This window comes from Rattus norvegicus, chromosome 1 (assembly GCF_036323735.1).
Source record: "Rattus norvegicus strain BN/NHsdMcwi chromosome 1, GRCr8, whole genome shotgun sequence".
Classification (NCBI taxonomy): Eukaryota; Metazoa; Chordata; class Mammalia; order Rodentia; family Muridae; genus Rattus; species Rattus norvegicus.
The window spans coordinates 21,679,865-21,704,475 of record NC_086019.1 but is presented as its reverse complement, the minus strand read 5'-3'; the positions used below and the strand labels follow the sequence as shown (position 1 = coordinate 21,704,475).

At 44.3% G+C, this 24,611-nt stretch overlaps 1 protein-coding gene across 50 annotated transcripts in view; it reads left to right on the top strand.

Moving 5' to 3' along the window:
* Epb41l2 (erythrocyte membrane protein band 4.1-like 2) overlaps nt 1–22,140 on the top strand; it is a 174,771-nt gene extending 152,631 nt beyond the window's left edge. For 16 of the 50 annotated variants that reach the window (NM_001400827.1, XM_039099123.2, XM_063265461.1 and 13 more), the window contains 6 exons: nt 591–1,151; nt 2,686–2,808; nt 4,760–4,858; nt 6,335–6,415; nt 9,858–9,966; nt 20,910–22,140. In NM_001400827.1, coding sequence (NP_001387756.1) covers nt 591–1,151; nt 2,686–2,808; nt 4,760–4,858; nt 6,335–6,415; nt 9,858–9,965 — 972 coding nt within the window. In that variant the 3' untranslated portion in view covers nt 9,966; nt 20,910–22,140. Of the gene's footprint in view, nt 1–335; nt 393–590; nt 1,152–2,685; nt 2,809–4,759; nt 4,859–6,334; nt 6,416–9,857; nt 9,967–20,909 lie in introns of all 50 variants that reach the window. The other 34 variants (XM_039099066.2, XM_039099119.2, XM_063265458.1 and 31 more) reach the window with 11 other exon arrangements.
* The last annotated feature ends 2,471 nt before the right edge of the window (nt 22,141–24,611 follow it).

Genomic DNA, 24,611 nt, shown 5'->3' with positions numbered 1-24,611 from the left:
CTTCTAAGTTGTAAAGTTTATCCTGTAAGCTAATTAGTGAGCTTGGGTATAAGAGCATATTTTTCTTTCAAGTCTATAAATAGTCCTAATAATTTCTTAAAATTGTCTTGGTAAGAATACTGGCTGTGGTGCTGTCGTTGTTGCTGTTGTTTGTTTTGTGTGTGTGTGTGTGTGTGTTACGGCATCTGTCTACTTGTCCCGTGTGTGACCTTGAGACAGGGTTCAGGAGAGTTAAGTCCTGCCATTCTCTGTTTGCGTTGTCTCGTGTCTGTCTTGGTGGTTGTTGAGGTAAAACCATATTGATTTTGTGTCCTCGGTTGCTTTTTGTTCCGCAGACTCCTCGTGCTCTCGTGTCGGAAGGGCCCTGCACTGGAACCAGGGACGCTGTTAAGGTTCTCCTCTCATGCTAATGCCGTTCCCTCACGCCTCTCATCCCCTCGTGTCCCCTTCCCTTTCAGTCCGCATCACAGTGTCACAGTCATCTTTGTTCTTCTTCATGACATGAATCTGCCATCAGTTAATTTGGGCTTCCGCTGTTTTTATTTATTCATACATTTTTGTTTTCCCTCATCCGTCTTGTTTTTGTACAGAGTTCACATGAGACTCTGAATGTAGTGGAGGAGAAGAAGCGGGCAGAGGTTGGGAAAGGCGAAAGCGTAATCACAGAAGAAATGAATGGTAAAGAGCTGTCACCGGGGAGTGGTCCTGGGGAGACTCGTAAGGTGGAGCCTATGGCACACAAAGACTCCACCTCCCTGTCTTCTGAGAGCAGCAGCAGCAGCAGTGAGAGTGAGGAGGACGTGGGCGAGTACCAGCCCCACCACCGAGTGACCGAGGGCACCATAAGGGAAGAGCAGGAGTATGAAGAAGAGCTGGAGGAAGAACCCGGCCAAGGCGCCAAGGTAGTAGAGAGGGAGGCAGCAATGCCTGAAGCCATCCCAGACAGACAAGCAGGGGCCAGTGTGCTCCCGGTAGAGACAGAGGCCCAGGAAAATGTAGTTGCCCAAAAGTTACCTGGAGAGAAGGGTGCACACCGAGGCACTGCTGAGCAAGACATGAGCGAAGAAGCCGAGGAAGACCAGCACAGAGTTAATGGAGAGGTGCCCCATCTTGACATTGATGGTTTGCCAGAGATTGTGTGTCCTTCAGAGGTAAATGGGAGGCTCGGCATGAGCTCAGCCGCAGCTGTCTCTCAGGTGGAAACGCCTGCCATTCTTCACCTTCCCTTGATTCTCCTTGGCTTTTTCAGCAAGGATCTGGTTTTTCTGTCTTGCGGGAAGAAGGGATGGCACTGCTTTGTAGCCTCTCGAAAGGTCACACTTGCTTCCTTCTGTGCCTCGGCCCGACTGGCCGCAGGGCGGCTGCAGCCGCCTCGTTTGTCTCTCATCGCAGTCCAGTTCTCCTTTGCATGTTCTGGATGCTTCCTTGCCTTTCTTTGCACGGCTTCCTTGATCACACGCCTTTCCTCATGGGTTTACGTAGTAAACTGTGTGTGTACTGTTGAGAGTTAAGAGGCACTGGGTTTAGTGTGTGCTCCTGAGGTAAGGACTGCTGTAAGGCAGTGGGGAGCGCCACTGTGACTTGTCCTCAGAGTCCAGGGAGAATGTGGTTTGGTTAAGTCTGTTTCTTCTTGGCATCCAAGGACTAAACAGTCCACTGGAAGTGCATGCCTCATGTTCTTTGGTCCTGGATGGTTTGCCAGTATTTTGTAGACCGATCTCTATTAGATGTCTCCTCCTTTTATTTTCAAGAGAGAGAACCTTGCACATTCCTCTCAGACGGGTTCTTGATCGGGAGAGCTCACCTGATAGCTTACCTGCCCAGGGATGTCTCTCAACTCCAGAATGCCTACCGTTGTCAGGATTTATCAGCATTCTCTCTGATGGAGGGGGCAATCTTTAAGTGGCTTGTTTTGGAGTAAATCGTTTACTTTAAATTTCACATTTCACTTCAGAAAAGATATCGTTAAGAGTCTTTTGAACACTCTGAACTGCCTTTTCCATTTAAGTAAGTCTGCTTGTTGGGAGCGTTCTCTCAAAGGCATGCTCTAACATTTGGTAGTGCTGGCATCTGCTGTGCTATGGATGTCCAGCGGGGTTTACAGACACAGAACTGCTCTTCATGCTTAGAATTGTTCAGAGCATTCACTACTTTTAGATATAACGTTTTATTGTACTTAATACAAAAGAGAGCAAAGTTTCAGATGTGTGTAATTGAAAATACTCATTTGAAAATACTTCTTCTGACAATGGTGTCAGAAATTGGGGAGGAAAGGAGCAAATCTTGGTTCACAGAGTTTACAATCAATTTAAAAATAACAAGCCTTCACATTTGGTTTTTAAGCTTCAGTAACAGTAAGGGTACTTACTGTATACAGTACACACTGTTCCCTTCATTTTTTTCCAGAGTAAAATGAGCAAGTGTCAGTGTAGTGGTTTAGGACCACCACAGTTTGAAGAGTAAATGCAGCTTAGGGAGCCACGGTTTTGGCCTATTTTCCATGTGTCTGTGTGTGATGCGTACTTGAGGGACATACAGCTTCTGTATCTTACTTCACTGGCTTTTACTCTTACTTTCCATGCATGAGCGCGGGTTTGGATATTTTTTAACAATTATTTTTGAAGGTTCCTTTAAACACTTCTACTTCATGACCACTAGAATTTATCTTTCCCTTTTCTACCTCAGCCACCAGTGGTAAAAACAGAGATGGTAACAATTTCTGATGCCTCACAAAGGACAGAAATCTCCACCAAGGAAGTCCCCATTGTTCAAACTGAGACCAAAACCATCACATATGAGTCTCCACAGGTACAAAAACTCAAGATTTGCACTATTTGAATCCCCTTTCTTGTTTAGCATGAATAATTCTGTTTTTGGTGTCTTCCCCTGTTCCTGGCTTTGACATAACTTATCACACATCGCACCTGTTTGAACAATACGGCTAGCCCTGTTGCTGTCTTAGATTTAGACAGCTGCACTCAGTCCCAGGTACCTAAAGAGAAACCTCAGATAGAGAAGGAGAGGAAGTACATGCTGGTAACCTGGTTCTTCCACAGGCGTGCACGTTGTTAGTTACGACACAAGCCCTATCCTGTTACCACGGGGCCTTTCTGGCCTGTTGCATCTAAAAATGCACATTCTTGGGAATCAGATGATCTTGCACAGCTTACGAGATATATGATATGATATGTAGGTTTGTAATGTTATAAGCTCCCTGTACTGACTTCATGAAGGCGGGCCAAATAAATTCAGATTTCTTTCTGTCTTTAGGGGCACCCACATACTTTCTCTCTTTTACCCTGGGTCATTTCCCTTAGACATGTGTGGCGAATTCCATGTAGCAGTCCAAGTGACTACAGGAACCAAATACTTGATTTTCAGCTCTTACAGGCTCTGGTTCTGCAAAGATGTTTTTAGATGAGAAAGCTGGAGAGATTGCTTAGATTTATGGTAAAAGTACTTTTCACACAAGCATGAGGACCTGAGTTCAGATCCCTTGTCAAAGCTGGGAGTAACACATACCTGTAATCTCAGTGCTGAGGAGGGGGATCTGTGGGCACTGCGGCCAAGTTCAAATTGGTAATCTTCAGGTTCAGTGAGAGATTCTGCCCGAGAACCAATGTGGGGAGGAGTTGAGGAAGACACCTGACACTGTCCTCTGGGCTCCACAAACATATGCATACAGATATCAACAAATAAAATGGAACAAAAAGGTTCATCATTTCAAAATGGCCTTTGCAAAAATGTATGCAATAAGTAGTTTACCTTTTTCTGGTAGGATTGCATCGTGGTGAAGATGTCAGGTCTCAAAATAGTTGAAGACCGGATAGATATGTATGCAACATTTATTAAAACAGTTTCTAGCATGTCATCTGTATGTGTGTGTGGATCCCACATAAGAGCAGGCAGACTTCTTGTGGGCAGAATGAGAATGTTGCTCTGACCAGGTCTGCAGTGTGGTTAAGCCCCTCAGAAAGGGGATCGGGTGCCTGAGGTGAGTTTGAGAGACGCTTCCTTGCGTTCCTGTCAGGAAGTAGGCAGCTGTGTCTGTGATTCTCACATAACTAAGCTGTTAATTTGCTTTGTTATTTTTCCTGGCAGACTCTATAGAGTCTTCTGCCCCTTCTAGTGTTAAACAAAGTAGCTCTTTTAAAAATGTAGACAGCGGCATAATGTGCGTATGTCCACACATGCAGTGTTATTACGTGCTTTCATATACACACACTCATGAGATGTCAACCATTGGAAGAACTTGGTACGTTTTACAGAATGTATTGGAGAGAAGTAACCAAATCACGAAGGTTCAGTCTGTCCTCAGCAGGTGCCATTACTTAGTATCCTGAGAAATGTTTACCTATTTTTACCCACCTGTGCTTAAAAACGGTAGCAAAGCCAGCACTTCTGGTCACTGTGGAGACGTCTTCCTCTGGTCCTCGGGTTCTTTTTCTGGCTTTTACAAATGCTCTTTACTCTCGTACGACCGACAGCCCCACTCCTCCTTCACTCTTCCTCTCTGACACGGCTCGTCTCTCTCTGTACACCTCGGTCTTCACAGCTCTGTTTCCAATGCCAGCTGCTCTCTGGACCATGAACCACAACATGCAGAGGATAGGAAGCTAGGACCTCCTGCCAGTGTGGAAGTCTTAGAAGATGCATGCTCGGGGGGCTCTCTGACAACATGGACGTTAACAGTGGGGGGGCTTTTCTGACAACATGGACGTTAAGCGTTACTTTGTATTTTTCCTCCAACTGTCCAAAGATTGACGGCGGGGCTGGTGGTGATTCGGGCGTGTTACTGACCGCACAAACCATCACATCTGAGTCCGCGTCAACAACGACCACCACACACATCACCAAGGTAAAGCAACCTAGGGGAGCCCTAGGGAGAGGATGGTACATGGCAAACAGATCTTTCCTGTGTCGCTCCTTTGCTTCTTTGCACACTTCTAGGACAGACGTAGACAGTGCCAGCGGACTGAAATGTCCTTCTGAAAGTGTCCAGGAAATCAGGCTCCAAAGACAAATTGTTTCAAACCAAATTTCAGTTTTGTAAAGTACAAGGGGGTAAAAATATGACTGGCTGTACTTAAGACAGCTGCATAGACAGTAGTACTTTAGCCAAACTGTGAAACTTCTCTCGCTTATTTAAATCCAAGTGTGTAGACCTGACATTTACCCAGAGCCTTTTCTAAGCATTTAATACTGTATCAGCCCTAGTCCTCAGCCTGACAGCATCAGCTAGCTGCTTCTGGGGTGTGGATGTCGAAAGACCACGGTCACTGCAGACCTACTGAGACCCTGGGAGGAAGCGTCCAGCTGTCACTGCCGCACATCAGTGCATTCAAGGCTGACTTTGCAGCATTTCATTTTGCTTCTCTTTTCACATTGCATTAGTGCTTAATGGTCTTAAATGTGTCTGTTATACCCTTTCCACCCATGCTTCTGGACAATAAAGAAGCAAACAAAAATAGCAAGAAATGTTGTAAATTAAAGGTGCAGTATGTGTGGGCGCTCACACTGTCAAGTCGTAAAGCTTGCAATAAGCAGGTCCTCAGTTAAGCGCCACTCCCTGGGGCTTGGTATGTGAACTGTGAAGGTCGTACAGGTTACCTGTGTGCTTTCTCAGGACTCTGCTATTGGCTGTGTTCAGTTTCAAGGATCTCAGAGGGTCTCCAGCAGTAACGCTGGGGAGGCCATTCGTTCAGGGCCTCTGTCCTTCCAGTCTGCATAGCCTCTGCAGTGTGTTCGGTCCGTGCGCACAACCACACAGGGAAGCAGTCATCAGCTCAAACCTTTAGTGAAAAGCTCATTTGCTTTCCTTATCTTAAGCAAGTATAAGTATTTTTCCTTAATTGCACTGAATTGAATGAACTCACGGAATGAATTTGTATGACTGGAATCAAGCATCAAAACTGTAGTATCAAACAATTTCCTAAATGTAAAAACCCATCTAAAATGCTTGAAACTCTACAAATCCCAAAGTTTTTTCTTCTTTCTACTTTTCCCTTTTCAAAAATTGGTCAACTGATAGGGAAGAAACTTAGGGAATGTATCCCAACAGAAAAACTTAGATTTTAAAATGGCATCTGGTCCATTTTAATCTCACCAGAATGTGGGTATTTTAAGGGAGGTTTGCAATCAGAGGACACGTATGGTAATGTAATAATTCCAGCAGTAGGACTCTGTGTTGAGTTGAGAAGTACAGCACAGAAAATATCTGGAGCCCAAGTCCTGCACTGCTCTGGTCTTAAGATGGTGACAGGTGGAAGTCGGGCTTTACCTTTTTTCTCTGATGGCCAGCCCCGGTTACTGTCCATTCTTCTCTCTACCTTAGACTGTGAAAGGTGGGATCTCAGAAACACGGATTGAGAAACGCATTGTGATCACAGGAGACGCGGCTCTGGATCATGATCAGGTGAGCGCCTTTCCCGCCGTGTCTCTGTGGTGACTTCCTGGTGCAGCCTGGATGGAGTCCAGTTCCCTTGTTAGAAAGGATAGTCACTGCTGAGCCTGGAGCACCCCGCCCTGTGAGAGGTCCTAAGCACATTGGCATACAGTAGGATGTATTGTTCATCACCCAACTGCAGTGACTACTTGTAAGGTAGCGGGGACTTCTGGTCACCAGTGAAGGGATTCTGGCTGGCCTGCTTTAAAGTCGTCACACATTTTAAAACAAATGGCAGTTAGTGACAGTTCCCTAAAAATCAAACAACAAAACAAAAGCCACCAAGATTTCTTATGCCTAGTTGTTGAATATTTTCAAGGCATTTTTGAGGCAAAGGAAAAAGTTAGGCAATTGACTACTAAGAATTTTTCCCTATTATAATTTGGGATAATAGAGGGAAGAAAAGATTATCTCCTATCTCTCTCCTCCTCCTCTTCCTCCTCTTCTTCTTCCTTTTCCTCCTCTTCCTCCTCTTCCTCTTCTTCCTCTTCCTCCTCCTCCCTCCTCCCTCCCTTTCTCCTTTTCTTCCTTCCTTTCTAGCTCTCTACCTTTTTTTTTAACTGATTTTTAAAAGGAGAATGAGTTTTTTGGTTTTTTTTTTCTTTTGTTGTTGTTGTTTTTGTTTCTTTCACAACTTCAAGAAAGGAAAGGAAGTTTTCAGTGGGTTGCATCTGCTGGGGAAGAGGGGCAGTGGTAGATACAGCTTTGAACACAGTGTGGTGTTAGATGTAAAAACTGCGTGCTTGACATTTTAATTACATGTTGTATAATTTATGGGGCTTCATTTGCTTGTTGGTTTGTTTTGGTTTTGGTTCCTGAGTGTTAGAGATAAAGTTGTGGATGCTCAGTGTGAACTTAGGATGAGGGGTTCCTGGGAGGCGACTAGTACACTCACCATGGGAAAGAACCTTGGGTTGGAAGTGAGGCTTACAGTCTCCCAGACAGAGGGTGTGGTCCACTGTTGCCCTCTAGGATCTGGACTCCGCTGACCTGGAGGTGGAGCTTACCTGACTCTTCATTTCCCTCTGGGTTTCTTGTTCAAGAACCTTTTGGTAACTTCCTTCAGCATTGTAAGCAGGAGGGTGAAATTCTCCCAGCCATTGTTTCTTTAACTCTCTCCTCAAAGAAATGCAGGCCTCACTTGCTTTGTAATGACCACTCCCCAGTAGCTTAGGTTCAGTGCTTTCTTTCACCTTTTAGCCTATTTGCCTTGAAAACTCACATTTGTGTAGCATTGCTTGTGAAAGGCAAATACAACAAATATGAACCGTATGGATAGGAAAGTAATAACACAATCCTAATTTAGAAGGATGACTCAGCAGCCTTAACTGTGGCTGTGAGACCATGCCATCTCCCCATGCCTCAGCACTGCTAAAGTGAGGTCCAACCTGGACACTCCCCTCCAGAGACCCACGATAGGTTCGCAGTCTCCTTAAAGCTGTTCTGGGATCTTTGGAACTATGTAAACTTAAGTGAAAATGGCTTTCTCGGCAAACACCGATTCTGGTTACATAGTGACCCTGATATTCCATTCGCACCTGTTCTTCTGACTTCCTTGTGTAGGAGAAACCTCATTGGCTATCCCTTTATCGGAGGGAGACTCAAGAAGAAATGCCTCCTCCCATCGGTAGGTCTGAGAGGCCTGCTGCCCTAGGACCAGCTCGGAGCTCTGTGCTGGCCACGACCCCTGCTTCATCCTGCAGCACACAACCATAGATACTTTTCTGAACGCATTTCCTCCTAGTAAACAGTTCTCCGCTCTTAGGAGACTGGAGTAGAAGGAACCTGGGCTGCAGAGGTGGCTCAGCCGTTAAAGACTGGGCTCACAACCAAAAATAGAGTGGAAGGAACCCAAGAAGTTCAAAACTAACCGACTCTACCGAGACCCATTCACATTTTTTTCCTGTGAAAATTGACAGTGATATTTTGTCATGATCTTTATTGTTGCCATATTATGTCTTTTCAACATGTTACTGCATTTAATTTCTTGAGTTGATATAGAATGAAAGGATTACAGGCATGATTTTAGATACAGGCTGAAAGGGTGGCTCAGTGGTTACAGGACTGTGGCTTTTCTTCCAGAGGACTGGGCTTGCTTCTCAGCACCCATTTGGTGGATCATAGCCATCTGTAACTCGGGTCTAGGAGACCTTACACTCTGTTCTGGCCTCTGAGGACACAGCATACATGGGTACACAGGCACACATGCAAGCGAAATGCCCTGCACGTTTAGAGAAACATCGGTGTGTCAGGCCTTGACGAGGGCTCCTGCTCGTCCCCTGTGCTGGTTAGCTCTTCTGGGTTTAATGAGCAAAGCTCTGGGATGTGCTCCATGGCCTTACAGCAGAGAGAAGCTGCACTGGGATCCGACGGTGCACAGTCCCGCAGGCAGGCTCCGGCAAAAGAAACGCCGAGCTGCTCGTTGCTGCTTCCAACGACATGGTTTCCTTACGCAAGGAGGAGACCTGTATCTTAGAGGAATTTGGGGGTTTTGTTTTTGTTCTCTTTTAAGATTCTTTCCAAGACTTTGTTCTTGTGTGGTTTTGATTTCTTTATTTTTCCCCCAAACCTTCTTTACAAATAAAATTGTCAATAATTAAGAAAGGTATGTCTCTCAAAACTGGGGTCTTTCCATGTTAACATAGTTTGCTCTCTGATGAGACAGAGGTATTCTTTCTCCTTTCCTTGTCCATGGATGAGACCGTGAAGCAGTGCTATTGACACTGGATCCTCTTCACTTGCTGCTAATGATGGCCGCAGGGATTTGAGAAACAGCAGCTGACCTTTGGGTCTTCAGATGCAAATAAGGGCCTGCAGGGAATTAGTCCTCCTGGTCTTTCTCTTAGTGATGGTTTTTATTGTCATTGCTGCTCTTTTTTTTTTTTTTTTTTTTGTCTCCTCTAGGTTTATAGACATTTTTTTCTATTAATGTTTTAAATTAGATTGCAAAGACTAGGAGGCCTGGTCCCATGTCTTGGAATTTCGAGCTCTTTGTGTGGTGGCTACACTTTTGGTTGACATCATTACATAGGTAATTCATACAGCAAACCTCAAAATGATCTTTACTGCCTTAGTCTGAGCTTCCAGGTAAGAGTTATATAAGGCTCAGAGAAAAACCACGTTCTCCTAATGTGAGTGCAAGGACAGTACCCAGTGAGCAGGGATATCAAAGCCAGCGAGTTCTTCATGCATCACTCCTTGGAGGCATGCAGGAAGGACAGCAAGTGTAGAAAATGGCAGGTGTTGTCAGAAATGAGCCGTGGCCCCGATTCAAACATCCCCGTTACTGCAAGTGAAGACACAGGGCCGTTTGCTGGGACTCTGTCCGGTTGGTGAAGGTGCATGTTCTCCACCATCTTTGGGCGGAGACGTATGCTCAGCTCACACTTCCTTGTTCTTCTGGCCCTGGTAGGCGCTGGCTCAGGCCATACGGGAGGCCAGAGAGCAACACCCTGATATGTCGGTCACAAGGGTGGTAGTGCACAAAGAGACAGAGTTGGCGGAGGAAGGAGAAGACTAAGGTAAGCCTGGCCACCATGGCCTTACCTGACTGCTCTGTGACCCTGTGTTACACCAGTGTCTTTGCTTTCCGTGGTTTGGATGGTTTTCTCTAGATTCTTGTCCTCTACGTGTGCCTGCTCAAGGGCGTATGATCAGAGTCTCCGGTCTGCTGTCTGTCCAGTGCTCATGGCCTCGTAGAAGCTGCGAGCAGTGGGCCTTTATGTTCCCTCTCTCGTCAGGTGTGTCAGTGTCCACAGGGACTGTGAAGGGTGGTGCTGCCACCTGTGAGCTAGATTTGTTATGTGAGAGGTCTGTCTTTAAAACCTACACAGTAAAGATTATCTATCGAACAGTGAGCTCTAGAGAGAGCAAAAAGCTTGTACTGCCCAGAAGTTTAAAGCTTTAGCTGGATCAAAGGGTGGACGTGATGGTAAATGGCATTTGATATGACAGCAGAAAAGGACTAATATTCTCAACAAACTGAGAACCCTAGTAAAGAAAATGTAAACACTTGTGGAGAAAAATGGACTGGTGATTACACAGGTTAAACCGTGTGAAAACGAAAACCCTTGCCCTGATCCCATTGCTTAAGTCATAAGAATTACAGGTCTAATATAACAGTTTTCACCCACGTGGTAAAAATGTGTGTTTTGAGATTGTGGGAAGGAACCATTTTTATTTACATACTGTATATTTTATTTCTTAGAAGACAATTTGGAAAATCCTCTCTCAGAGTATTTACATTATAGTTACCTCCCTGTAAACTACCTTTAAGATTTTAATAAGGGTCAGTGAGATGGCCCAGCAGGTAAAAGCTCTTGCTGTCAGCCAGACGACCTTGGTTGCATCCCTGGGACTCACTCGCCAGATGGAGAGAAACAACTCCCTCAAGTTATCCTTTGACTTTGACATGTGTGCTATGTCATGTGTACCTCACACAAATACATACATGTGCACACTAAATAAACAATATAAAAATTAAAATAGTATATTTGCTTAAATACTTAGATGTTTGCCGAGACTCCCCTTCAGAAGTATCATGGCTGTTAAAAAGCCAGTCAGATCTGTCCATGAGGAACCTGGGCATAACAGTAGCAACACTAGTGTTCATACCGTAAGGCCTTTAACATCAGACCAACCCACACTTGTAGCATGACGTGAGGCACTTAAAATGACCCATAGTACGGAAGACGTTCGTGCACTCGCTGCTTCTGTGTGATGGCTGAGGAGCCCCCGTGGACTGCGTGAATGTCACAGTTGCCTCATGGGGTTTTACCAAACAGCTTATCACCAAGAGTGCAGGGTGAGATCACTTACGTCTGTACTTTGAGCAGTCAGAGGGCGGATGGCTCACAGGAGTGACAGGCCATGGAGCGTTTATTTACCTTCTGCCCTGCCCAGTAAGAGCACTTGCCAGTCCATCTGCAGGGAGTGAAGACCTGTGCCAGCTCACAGCCTCAGCTCTGACGTTTTTATTGTGCTAGTTTAGGGGACATAAAACACAACTATGATTGGAATTGCAGCTCCTTCCACTAATATCTTTTTCTTTGGTTCTTAGCCTCTCATATTTCTTCTGTGAAAGTGGGAATAGCCAGAAAACTGAAAACATTTCTAAGAACTGCTGCTCACCTTGTAAAAGACCCGTTTTCTTTTTCTCCTGCTCATTTTTTTTATTTACTTTTTATAGGTCCGATTGTTTGCCTGCATGCTTGTTATGTTGTACCTTATGCATGCCTGGGCCCTGCATAGGCCAGAAGAAGGCATTTCATCCTCTGAAACTGGAGTTAGAGGGGTTATAAACCAATATGTGGGTGCTGGGACTGAATCCAAGTCCTCTGTAATGGCAGTGAGCACTGTTAATAATTCAGTCAGCACTCCAACCTCCATTTATTGATTTTTAATACTAATTCTCTATGATGTCATATGCTACAAATACCAAGTTCATGGTGTTTTTATTCATTTTAATACTCATTCTTTATGTTGTCATATGTTACAAATGTGAAGTTTATGGTATTTTTATTGATTCTGAGTACCAATTCTTGATGTTATATGTTACAAAATGAGGTTCATGGTTTTATTGATTCTTAGTACTAATTCTTGATACTATATGTTACAAATAGGGGGTTCATGGTGTTAGAATTGATTCTTAATACTAATTCTTGATACTATATGTTACAAATAGGGGGTTCATGGTGTTAGAATTGATCTTAATACTAATTCTTTATGTTGTCATATGTTACAAATGACAGCCTGAGGTTTGTGGTGCTTACTTCATTATTAATGTAACTGAATTTACAAGCTCCTCATATAGCAAGTATCAAACTACCTTCACTTGCCTTTCCTGCGTGCTTAAAAGCAGTGGCAGCCGTCCAGCAACTTACTGGGAAGCTGGTCCTTTCTATGCTGAAGTGTCTCGGCTCAGCTGCTTGTGTGGAAGGTGTGCTCTGGCACTTGGTTCCATTGGTTCCTGTGGATCTGTGCCTCGCTGCCTCGCTGTCTTGATTCATGCTAGCTCTTGATAGTCGATGTGTGTCCCCACCTTTGTTCTTCTTGTTTATTCTTTATTGCCATATAGATGGTTTAATCAGCCTGCTAATTCAGTCCTGAGTATTTAGTTTTCTTTTTTCTCTACCTTTTCCTTTATTTTTTTTTTTCAATGTTGGAGGACAAACCGGGGCTGCAGATGCTCGGTGTCTGTGACTATGATGGAGCACAGCTTGTGGGGAGAGGGTTCATCCGATTCACACTTCCACAGCACTGGTCATCATCAAAGGAAGTCGGGGCAGAAACTTGGAGGCAGGCAGGAACTGATGAGGCTGTGGAGGAGTGCTGCTTACTGGCTTGCCCCTCATAGCTTGCTCAGCCTGCTTTCTTGTTGAACCCAGGACCACCAGCCTAGGGATGGCACCATCCACAATGGGTCGGGGCCTCTCCTATTAATCACTAATTATGAAAAATGCCTTATAGCCAGATCTTAGGGCAACATCTTTTCAATTAAGGCTCCCTCATTTCTGATGAGCGTAGCTTCTGTGAAGTTGACGAAACAAATCAGCCAGTACAAAAGATAAGGTGGGAAACTATTGTTGCTCCAAATGTTATCCATGAGTCTTCTTATGTAGAAGAAAAGTGGGGCAGTGACTGTACTTCCGGAGGAACTGTGTTTGCATCCCTGGACCCACTTTGGGTAGCTGCTTATCTCTCCAGCACCAGGAACTTCAGTGCGGATTCTGAGCACCTAGATGTATGTCTCTTTTTAAATGAAAATGGAATTTTTTCATATAATATTTTCTGATTATGATTGCCCTCCCCAAGCTTCTTCCGGCTCTTCTCCACCTTCTCACCCACTCAAATCTCTACCCTTTGTTTCTCTCCTTAGAAAACAGTCATTAAAAAATAAATTGAAACAAATAGTACAAAACAAACAATAAAAAGGAGCAAAAAAAAAAAAGCACAAGAAACACATACAGATGCAAAGACACATTTGCATATACAGAAAACCCATATAAACAAAAGTTGGAAACCGTTTTATAAACAAACAACAAAATAAAAATAAAACCTCTAAAGATACAACTGAAATTTTTTTGTGTGTGTGTTGGCCATCTGGGAAGGTGTATAGTGTATGTATCCAGTGAGACTTCATTCGAGAAAATAACTTTTTCTTTTGAGAGCAGTTATCATTTGGAGGTACCTTCTGGCTAGGGGTGGGACTCGTGTCCCTTCTCTCAGTACTGGGACCATACCTGACTTAGACCTGTGCAGCCCCCGTGCGTGATAATGTCAATCCTGCAGTGTCTAGAAAGCTTGTTTCTTTGGTGTCTTCCCTACTGGCTCTTAAATTTTCCATCCCGTCTTCTACAGAGGTCACTGAGCTCTGTGTGGAGGGGTTTGATGGAGACGTCCTATTCAGGACCAAGTGTTCCCAGGTCTCACTTCCTGCACACTGTCCAGTTGTTGGTCTCTGTGTTAGCATCTAGTTCAAGAGAAGCCACTCAGATGACGGCTGGACAAGGCACTGATGTGCGAGCGTCGCAGAGTGGTGCTGGAGTCGTATTGTTTCTTTAGCAGGGCAGTAGTCTTAGGTTTCCTCTTACACCCGTTACCCAGCTAGTCTTAGGTTCTTGACCGTATGAGCAGCGTTGAGCATGTGTTTCATCTCATGAAACAGGCCTTAAAAACCAACAGTCAGCCAGCAGCTGGTCACTGCCACAGCTTCTGTGCCACCACTGCACCTGCGTGTCCTGCAGGCAGGACACCTCTGTAAGTCAGGTTCGTAGCTGATTGTGGTGCAGTCTTTTGGTAGTGTGCAGAGTACCTTCCGGTACCGTGGGCAGTAGCCCGTGAGGGGGGAAGGCTCTGTGTAGGCAGCAGCTTGGCTTCTCCAGGTTCAGTGAGGTGTGCAGCTGTTGTCGGCAGCGGGCAGCGGTGCGGCTTTGCATCAGCTTGTGGAGGGCGGCCACTACCTTTGGCAGGAAGCTGTTGTGATTAGGGTCCCTTAGCAGCCATCAGTTAGGTGTAGCCCATTCCTGACACTGAGCTTTCATTTAGGGGCGAGAGATGGACACCTGGGCCTTTGTCTCCTCCCATTGGTTGGTGATTTATTTAGATTTTTTCACATGTGTATATATTTTAAGGGACTTCTACTCTAGTAGGCTTCCACATGACCCCTCAAATGGCCTTCAGTTTGAGCTGTCCCTCTCTGCATTTCCTTCGTCACCTGTAACCCTTTCTTCCCCACCCCATTTGATCTCCCAGTCTAGTCTGCCTCCCCATTCCATCCATAACTATTCCGTTTGCTTCTCTGTCCCCACACTGCCCCTTGCTTTGCATTTATATGAATTCTAGCCTGCTTAACAAGACGTAACAGGTAGTCTTTACACACATGTGCACACAGACCACTTTGTCTTTATGGGTCTGGGGTACCTCAGCCAGCTGGACTTATTTTTCCTAGTTGTTTCCGTTTACCTACAGAGCTCATGATTTCATCCCTACCTGTCTGTATTATACTCTGTAAATGTGCCACATTTCTTTACTCATTCGTCTGTTGATGGCCATCTAGGCTGTTAACAGTCTGGCTGTTATTGGTAGAGCATCAATGAACGTGAGTGAGTAAGGCTCTCTGTACACAGACGTAGAGTCCTTTGGCTGGGTCCTGAAATAGAACTTGTCCTGTCTTCCTAGGAACCTCCACACTGATTTCCTAGTGCCTCTACAGACTTGCACTCCCAACAGCAGCACAGGAGCGCTCCCTTTTAAATACATTCTCACCTGCAGGAGCCGTCATTTGTTTTACTGATTGTGACCGTTTCGATTGGTAAAAGATGTATTTTCAAAAGTAGTTTTGATCTGCACATCTCTGAGGATTAAGGATGTTGGACATTGAAGCACTTCTTGGTCATTTGAGTTTCTACTTTTGAGAATTCTCATTTAGATCGATACCCGATTTTTTTAATTCAAGTTTTTCTTTTCTTTTTTTTTTTTTTCCTTCATTCAAGACAGGGCTTTACTGTGTAGCTGTGGTTGGCCTGGAACTCATGCTATAGACCAGGCTAGCTTGGAACTCAGATAGCTGCTTGCCTCTGTCTCCAAAGTGGTGGGATCAAAGGTGTGGGTTACCGTGCTGCTGATTGGCTTTCCTTGTGTGCAGTTCTTTGAGTTTTTCATAGATTTTAGATATTAGCCCTCTATCAGATGCTACTTTCTTCCCAAACGATGATGTCCTTTGCCATACAGAAGCTTCTCAGGTTTACGAGAATCCATTCATTAATTGCTCATTGGTTCTGTGCTTTCTGTGGTCTTCTGTTCAGAGTTCTCCTATGCCAGTGAGTTCAAGACTCTTTCCCACTTTACCTTCAGACACATCCCACGTGCCTGGCCTTACATTAGGTCCTTGATTCCCTTGCAGTTGTCTTGTGCAGCGTGAAAAGACTGGATCTCTGCAATTTCCACACACAGCCACCCTGTTTGACCAGCACTATTTGTTGGAAGATGCTTTTTTTCTAGTGTATATTTCTGACTTATTTATCAAAAATTAGGTGTCCATTGGTATGTGGACTTATGGCTGTGTCTTCAATTTGATTCCATTGATCAATGTGAGTATGTGTGTGTTTTTCTGCCACACCATGCAGTTTTTTTATTACAGCTCTGGAATGCAACTTGAAAGATGGAGTCAGATGCCTCCAGCCGTTCTTTTATTGATTGGGATAGTTTTAGCTAGCCTGTGTTTCGGTTTTGGTTTTAGTTTTTTTGAAGTTGAAAATCGACCTCACAAGTTCTGTGAAGAACTGTGTGGAATTGATGGGGATTGCATTGAGTCTGTACATTACTTGTGGTAAGATGTCCATTTCACTATGCTAATCCATGAGCATGGGAGACCTCTCCATCTGCTGGTAGCTTCTTTGATTTCTTCTTTTAATGCCTTCAATGTTTTTATTATAGAATAGAGTTAACCTATGATATATACTTATGCTCTATGGAAGGTGCTGTTCTCTGCTATCTTTCTCTGTTCATTTGTTATTTATAGGTAGGAAAGCTACTGGGTTTTGTATGTTAGACTTGTATCCTGCATTTGTTGAAAGTGTTTCCTAGCTGCAGAAGTTCCCTGGTGGACACTGTCTGTCATGCCACCCAGATAAAGACACTAACTTCTTCCTTCCATTGTGCATCTCGGTGTCTCCTTCAGTTGTCCTGTTGCTCTGGCTAAGAGTGCTCTAGTTTATAAGTGGAATAGATGTGGAGAGAGTGGACATCCTTGTCTCGTTCCTGTTTATAGTGGAAACGCTCTGAGTTTCTTTCCACTTGAGTTGATGTTGGCTGTGGGCTGGTTGTTAATGGCCTTCGTGTTGTTGAGGTGTCCCTTGTATCCCTAGTTGTCATGCTTGACCATACAGAACTTGCAATTTCAGAAATAGTTGTATTGTGTCTTACATGAATGTTTGTTCTGTAGATCTCTGATTCTATTACTGCCTTGCAGTAATTGAATTTTCTTTACTTTGAAGACTTTGTGTTAGTTTTTCATTTTTCTCTTTCATTATTTTGTATAAAACCCATGGTTTTGTCTTTATTCAGACTCCTCACTGGATAGCACTGCTTACAGGCAGTATTAAATGCTTTTAAAGCCAGTTTTCTGACTCACCTTCTGGAGCTCAGCAGTCTCAAGGCTGAGACGTGACCTCAAACCTAAGCTTCTGCCTCCAAAGTGAGACCACAGCACTTTTCGTCTGCAAACCTGACTTTTTCTCAGCTGCTCCTCGGATGCCCCTGGGGAAAGTAAAGCTGATCTCTAAAGCCATGAGAGCGAAAGGTTAAGTAAGCATGGAGACAGTGCGTGCCCTTAAAGAACTTGACCTCCCAAACTCTGAGATACCTGATGAGACTGAGAAAGTGATTCAACTGAGGAAAAACAGGGAAAGCAATGGAGACTACCACTTTATCAAGAGCAACTAAAGAGAAGGAATAATATATAAATCTTGATTGTTACTTAAATATAAAATGAAATGTAAAAACATTGAAAGAGAAATCTTGACCTTAAAGAAGCAGACCTATCATGTGTAGCCACATTGACTCACTTGACCATGGAATTAGACCTATCATGTGTAGCCACATTGACTCATTTTCATATTGGCCAAATGAGGGGGACAGAGGCTTGGGCACAACTGTAGTAGTTAGAAACGTTTGCTAACATTGCACAAACCCAGGGTGGTTCTTGTTTCTGTGACCACATTTATAATACATAAAATATAACCACAAGCTTAAAGCATTTGACCTGTAACAAACTGTGAAGTGAAGATACCAATGCCTGTCAGTTTGTATTGATTCTGTAAAAATACAAGACAGAATTCTGTCCTGATGAAAAAGGTCAGGCCGAGCTGCACACATGTAATCGGAGCACTTGGGAGGTAGAGGCTGGGAAGATCTCTGTAAGTTTGAGGCCAGCCAGGGCTACACAGGGAGACCCTGTCTCAAAAAAAAAAAAAAAAAGGGAAGGAAAAAGAGGGCTGTGCACTGAAGATGTAACTCCATGGCAGAACCCTTAGCCTAACTGCTCTCTCTTTGTCCACACCAGTGCAGGACAGATGTCAATGGGTCCATCCTTAGTTTGGATGCTTAGGTCTTAGGGACATGTGCTGTGTTTGCACGCAGGAGCGCAGGTACAACTCGAGTTAGTGCTCCTCCGTCTGCAGTGGGATCCGTTAACTGATTGTAAGCTCACCGCAGGCTCAACAGTAGTTAATGCATTTGACACTGAAATGTAAGTTTCTTAGAATCTACAAGCTGCTTGGAATTCTGGAAGCCTGTTGCTTTTTGTGATTTTACTAGAAAAATTAGCCTTTTATACCCCTTTTTGTGATTTCATTGTAACCAGATGGGAGTAAAGGACTTTTTAATGTATTTTTTATTTTGTTAAACTGAATAGGTTGAAGATTTTTCTCTATTGTCTTCAGTTTCATATATTCCTAGTTTTCCCATAATATAAAAACATAATTATTTATTCTCATCTTCAATTTATAATATTTTTATTAAACGTTTTTAAAAACCTAGAGAAAAATGCCATGAAGAGTGGTAAATGCCATCTCTTCTGTAGACTTTCCGACAGTCGACACCGACCTTGTTTCTCCCTCCAGTCTTAAAAAAGTGCCTAACCGTTGTGCCTACAGCAGTATTTCAGTGGAAAGAGGGACTAGACAGCCGTGGCAGTTGTGTTGAAGAAATGATGCATTCTTACCAGGCAGAGCAGAGATACTTGGTTTCAAAGTGCAAGATGGGGTAGCCAGGCCAAAGGTCACAGATAACCTCGGGAGCAGTTGATTGGTCACCATCCCCCACTTTCCTCTTTGGAATTGCCAGCCAAAAGACTTTGCTTCCATTGATCTCCCTGCCTGGGCTCAAGCAGAAGTGCTAATGAGTAGTGAGATAGCCCAAGGGAGACAGCGGGTGGGAAACAATGGACTTCATCAGTCACCCCGCCCTGGTTAATCAAGGTTCTAATATCATCTATGCTGCTTCTGAGTAATGGGGAGTAGTTTTTCCCTCTCAAAATAAGAATTTTATCTGACCAATACCTTGTACATTCTCAGTTTATTTTGGGATTGGTATGTTCTGGAAAGAACATTAATGTCCACTGTCCTCTGTAATTAGCACATTTACCAGAATTTTTGTCAAGCTGACATAGAATACAAAACAGTTACAGTAAAAACCCTTTGCTAGCTCAGGGATGGTGAATCACTTGTTCTCTGCTGTCCGCCTTTAATGGTGGGCTTAGGAGTTTCCCAAGACTGTTGCCTTTTTTTCCGATGCTCACGTCCGGTTTCCTTGCACTTGCTGGTCTTGCTTGGATCCCTGTGTGCTGACTCACGGATCCTTGTCTGTAGGCCTTGTGGCTCGCACAGGCTCTGGGCCTCCTTTCAGGTTCCAGACTTTGTAGTATTATATAACCACTTTTACTCTTTTGTTGCTTTTAGCTTTTGTTTTGTGACAGGGTGTCGCGTTGGCTGGTCTGGAGCTCAGTGTGTAGATCAGGCTGGCCTCAAAACCAGAGCTCCACTTGCATCTGAATGCTAGGGTGAAAGGCGTGGGCTGCCACTGGGCATCATTGGTCCCATTCTGTGGCAGGAGCTCAAGTCTCATCCCCTCTCATGATGACGCCTGCTCATCGCCGTCTTCCTCAGCCAGCCAGACCTGGGGTGCTTCTGCCCAGCATTCTGGCCTCGGTTTCTTCCTCTTCCCCTTCAGCAGGCTCAGCCACTGAAATTGTAACAAGGCTCTCTTTCAGAATATGAATCCAACTCTGCCAGACGTCCTCAGGAGGAAGGGGAAGTAATTTCATCTTCTCTGTTTCTGATCTTCACCCTCTCACTCTTGACTCCCCTCTGCTCCCTGGCTCTGCACTCTGCTCTAGATTGTTACAGTTGACTTTTCCCATGAGCCTCCTCTCCCCCACACACCCACCTTTATTGGCTCAAGTCTGTACTTTCTACTCTGGTTAAGAAGAGACCTGATCCATCTTACCCTTATTACCGTGTGCCCATGCTGACGGTGTTGCCTCTGTACTTGTCTTTCATTCACTCCAGTCTCCTTACATAAATCTAAGCCCATCTCAGGACGTAACTCTGTGCCTTCTGTGTCTCCTCGCCTGTTCTCACCACCTGAAGTCACCACCCGTTCACCTCAGTGAGTAAAGAGCAGGCAGACCTTCCGAGGCCGAGCTTAAAGCCTGCATCGGATAACTTTGATTTTTATAGTTGGGGTGGGGCTGGGGTGGGGGCTTTACCAGGGCTCCTATGTCTCACCTCTCCGTTAGGATGCCTGAAACCAACCAGTACTGAACCTCCACACGCTGCCCGCTTTGGTGCGTGCTTTTGCTTTTCAGTCAAGGGAAACCTGCTGGGACTTCTTAGCAAATCTGAATTGTCGACATCTCTGCTCAGGCACTTTGAGACTATTAATAAGAAAACGAGAGGTTACTAGAAGGCAACTACTGAAATACTGGGGTGTTTGACTTAATAACCAAACAGCTGCTAAGTGGAGAATGGCTAGTGCCCTGTGCAGTACTCTGTGCTGGACAGAGGAGGGTGTGCTCGTACAGTGGGTGGGGCTGGGCGAGAGACCATCCGTCTTATGTTTCAAGCTTTAGCTTTGAGTTTCTCTTGTGTCTGTGGGCCACAGTTGGCTCTGGGGACCTGCAGCTGTAGAAGGGCAGTGGATACTTGGCATTGCGGGCGTCACACTGTACATGCTGTCTCCTTGGCGTTAACGAAGTCTTGCTGCCTCTTCTATTCTTGCTGGGTTTCCGGGAAATTTAAGGCTTCTGGGTTTGCCTCATGCTTGGCTTTGGTAGATACACTGTTTCCTGTTAAAGTAGGCTGATAACTATGATTACTAGGTTGACAACTTTGATTGTTTAACTTTGTTTCTAAGCTGCTGGCTTTGGAATATTTAAGATGTATGTCTTTTTATTCTTTTCTAGAAAGTCTTTTTTTAAACAACATTTAACTTCATGAGTCTGAAGAACTTTGACCATTCCAAGTCTTAACGCCACACCACTACTCCAGCAGCAAAATTGTACTCCGGCAATGACCAGAAGCCTGAAGAATTAAAAGCCAACAGCAAACTGTACCTTAACAGCTCTGGTCTCTACTCTCCCATACATATCTAATATATTATTGTTTTATAACCACTTCTAGACACCCTTGCTCCCCTATTTTTCTTTCTTTCCCTGCTGTCCTTTTTTTCTTTTTTTTTTTTTAAGTCTTTGTTTTTTATTAGGGATTTGTATTTGTTTCCTGTCCCTACCTGCTTTTTTTGACTCGTTTGATCAAATGACAGTGAACAAAGCCAGCCGGGCTGGTAAGGTGCCGTTCACTTGAACAGGTGCTGTTATGTGGAAAGGAAACTCTGTAACTAATTTAGATAGCAATTTTCATTCTTCAAGATTGTTTCCATTCAACTCTTACAGCGAATATTTAGTTTTCAGACTGCAGTAGTTATACTGCGTGAGAACATATTAATACCGATTAAAAGCATTTCTTACATCTTAAAATTTTTCTAATATTAGGAAGTTTCATTATGGATGATTTTTACATTGACCATTGACCTTCCAGTCCTATGTCTTTGTACTTTATTAGAGTCCGAGACTCTCTGGACTGGAGAATTACGAAGCTCACTGACCGGGTCTGTGTGAGAGACCGTCGGTCCGCAGTGCAGTGCTTCTCAGACATGCGCTTTGCCACAGCATTCCAGAGCAGGAGAACCGCTCCATGTGCCCTTCCTGTTACTAAAAGAAATCCAGGCAGCTTCGAGCCTTAGAGCTTCCTTTCTTAACCTTCCCTATCCCAGTTCTTCCCATTATCGGAACACTTGAGTAGAACACTCGCTTTGTACGAAACTCCTCTGTCTCCATGTAAACTGACCCTCTGCCACTGGGCAGGTATTTCTGAGATAGTTTGAGGACTCGCAGCTTTGTGGATGCTGGGGAGACCAGGTTGGGGGACAGTGGGGATTTGGTTGTAAGAAAGCTGTACCATGTAAAGCTAACACCAGAGCTGATAGGGATTTATTAACTGTATTGAACATTTTCTCATTTGCTTTTGACTATGTATAGTTATGACGCCTGATTAGATTTATTGCAGCTTCAAGTTGTGTTAAATGATATTTTGCTTTATGTAATACTGTTAAAAAATAAAAGTTTGTTTATTCTATGAATGTGTCACCTCTCTTTTCATAAACATTAAAGAAATCAACTGGAGTGCTATTTTTACAAGATACTTAAAACAGTAGCATTTTAAGAGTGGCTAAGCTCTGTTTTATCTTTTAATTTGTTACTACTGCCAGCCTTGATGAACTAGCGGAAGCTGTGAAAAGTTTTGCAGATCCGGCATCCCACACACCAGAGTCCTTGCACTTGGGTAAATGATGCTCTGGCTAGTTACAGGGTTTAAGGGATGGGCTGCACCGGGGAGGCGGCCTCCTCTTCCCTGTGTGCCTCAGGCGATATCTCTGTGGCACAGTTTGTGCCTTGTGTGCAGCCTTGTGTCTGCTGTGTGTTCACGGAGCACGGAGCAGGCTGCTGAGGGACCGCATCCGCCGGTGACTAAAATGTCTCACTGGGAGCGTTCACCAAGCATACCACCTTATGGACCCACTGGTGTTTTAAACATGATACAGAAAATGGTCAACCATACGCTCTTTTTTTAAAGTGTCACACAGAGTGTCTTTCTGTAGTCATTTAAAATGAGCACAGGAACTATGTTTCACAAGACTGTCTTCTTTGAGATCTGTTCCTACTAAATTATCTCTCAGCTTATGAAAGGCCTTTCTCAGGGTTGGGGATTTAGCTCAGTGGTAGAGCACTTGCCTAGCAAGCTCAAGGCCCTGGGTTTGATCCCCAGCTCCAGAAAAACAACAACAACAAAAAAAAACCAAACGAAAGGCCTTTCTCACATTCTCTGTAATTGTCACAGAAACAACTGTCTGCAGAAGCCTGTCTCAACTAGCCAAGCCATGGGGATCTTAAGAGACCAACCGTGCTTCTGTAAATATACTTCCCATCACAAAGTCAGGGGATATAGAGTCCATGTTTAAAAAATCATCTGTCTCCCCTTCCTGTGGCAGTGGATGAGAGAACTCTTTTGTACGTGTATCTAATGGTAATAGCAGTGGTGGAAAGGGCTTCTAGATTAGCCATGGGTGAAGCAGTGCATGGCTCAGTTTTACTCTACTGAGGCAGCAGGAGCAGGACGCCTTCATCCCATCACTTGCTAAATGGCAGGGTAAGTAGGAAAGTGGCTCGAAGCATTTCAAGGTACAGGTTTGAGATTTCTAAGTAGAAAGAATGTTTCTTAAGTCTTAGTCTTCCTGATTGTAAACACAGATCTTACAATGCGTGCTCTCTGCTCCATTCCCTTTGGTCATGCATGCTAGGATCCGTACCGCACCCTGACACTGGTAACTCGGGATCTAAAGGAGGAAAGTTTATAGTCTCTCCAGTTCAGAGGTTACAGTCCGTTATAGTTGGAGGGGCACAGGGGAGCAGGTAGCAAGCATGTGTCAGAATCCTCTCATAATGCATGGGAAAGCAGTGCATCAGGGGAGGCACCATGGACAGGGACAGTGTCTCACTTCTGCCAAGCAGGGCCCACCTAAAGGCTCTATCCAGAGCTGAGTAAAGCTGGGAGCGGGGCGCTCAACACCTGCCCTGGGGGGGACATTGCAGATTTGAAGCACGACCTTTATGATTTTTATCTGAAGTTGTGTTTAACATTTCTAAATTATGACAAGTTACAAGGTATGAATTTGGATGTCTAAGATACACTTTTGCCAGAGAACTTGAGATTTCAAGAAAAATTTATTGACTTTTCCACTGCTACTTGGAAACACCGGAATCCCTGGAATCGTTAACCATCACCTTATGGGTAAGAGACTGCAAATACTGCCTTGGAGGACGCGAAGTGTTTACCTTTGCCTAATTTTCTGACTTACCAACTCGGTTCAGGGTATGAAGTAGCCACAGACTTGCAGTCCATTTCTAGAAGTCTTTTGAAGGAGCATCTTGGGCAACACCAAACTGCCAAATGCTACTTCAGGAAACAAAACAACAACAACACAGCCCAGCAAAAACGCTTTGGAAAACTAACACAGCCTTAAAGCTGCGCGAGTGTGGTGATGTTTGCCTGTAATCCTGGCACTCTGAAGGACTGAGGCAGGAGGACCATGAGTTGTCTGACTTCTAGACCACATACTTGCGCCCCCTGCCCCCAAGCTTTCGTAGCTCTATAACAGTTTTTAGTTCTTTTCATTGACGTACTTCAAGAGCCATTGAAGTACACATTGAAGTTTTAATACAAGAGTGGAGTTGAAAACTGTTAACACCTACTGGATACTTCTTTTAGATAGTAGACAGGAATATTAGCAGTAAGGTGAGTTTGGGATAGAAAAGAGGAAGTCCCAGGATGAGAAGATTTGGGGTTGTGGGAAATAGAAGTGGCTCCCTGGGGATTCGGAGCATGGAGCTGACTTTGGGGTGATGTAAGGAGACTGTGGTCTGAGTTAGCTTCGGGTGATGTAAGGAGACTGTGGTCTGAGTTAGCTTCGGGATGATGTAAACAGACTGGTCTGAGGTAGCTGCCAAAAGCTGTGAGGACTGAATGAGATCTAAACTGACATTTGAGCA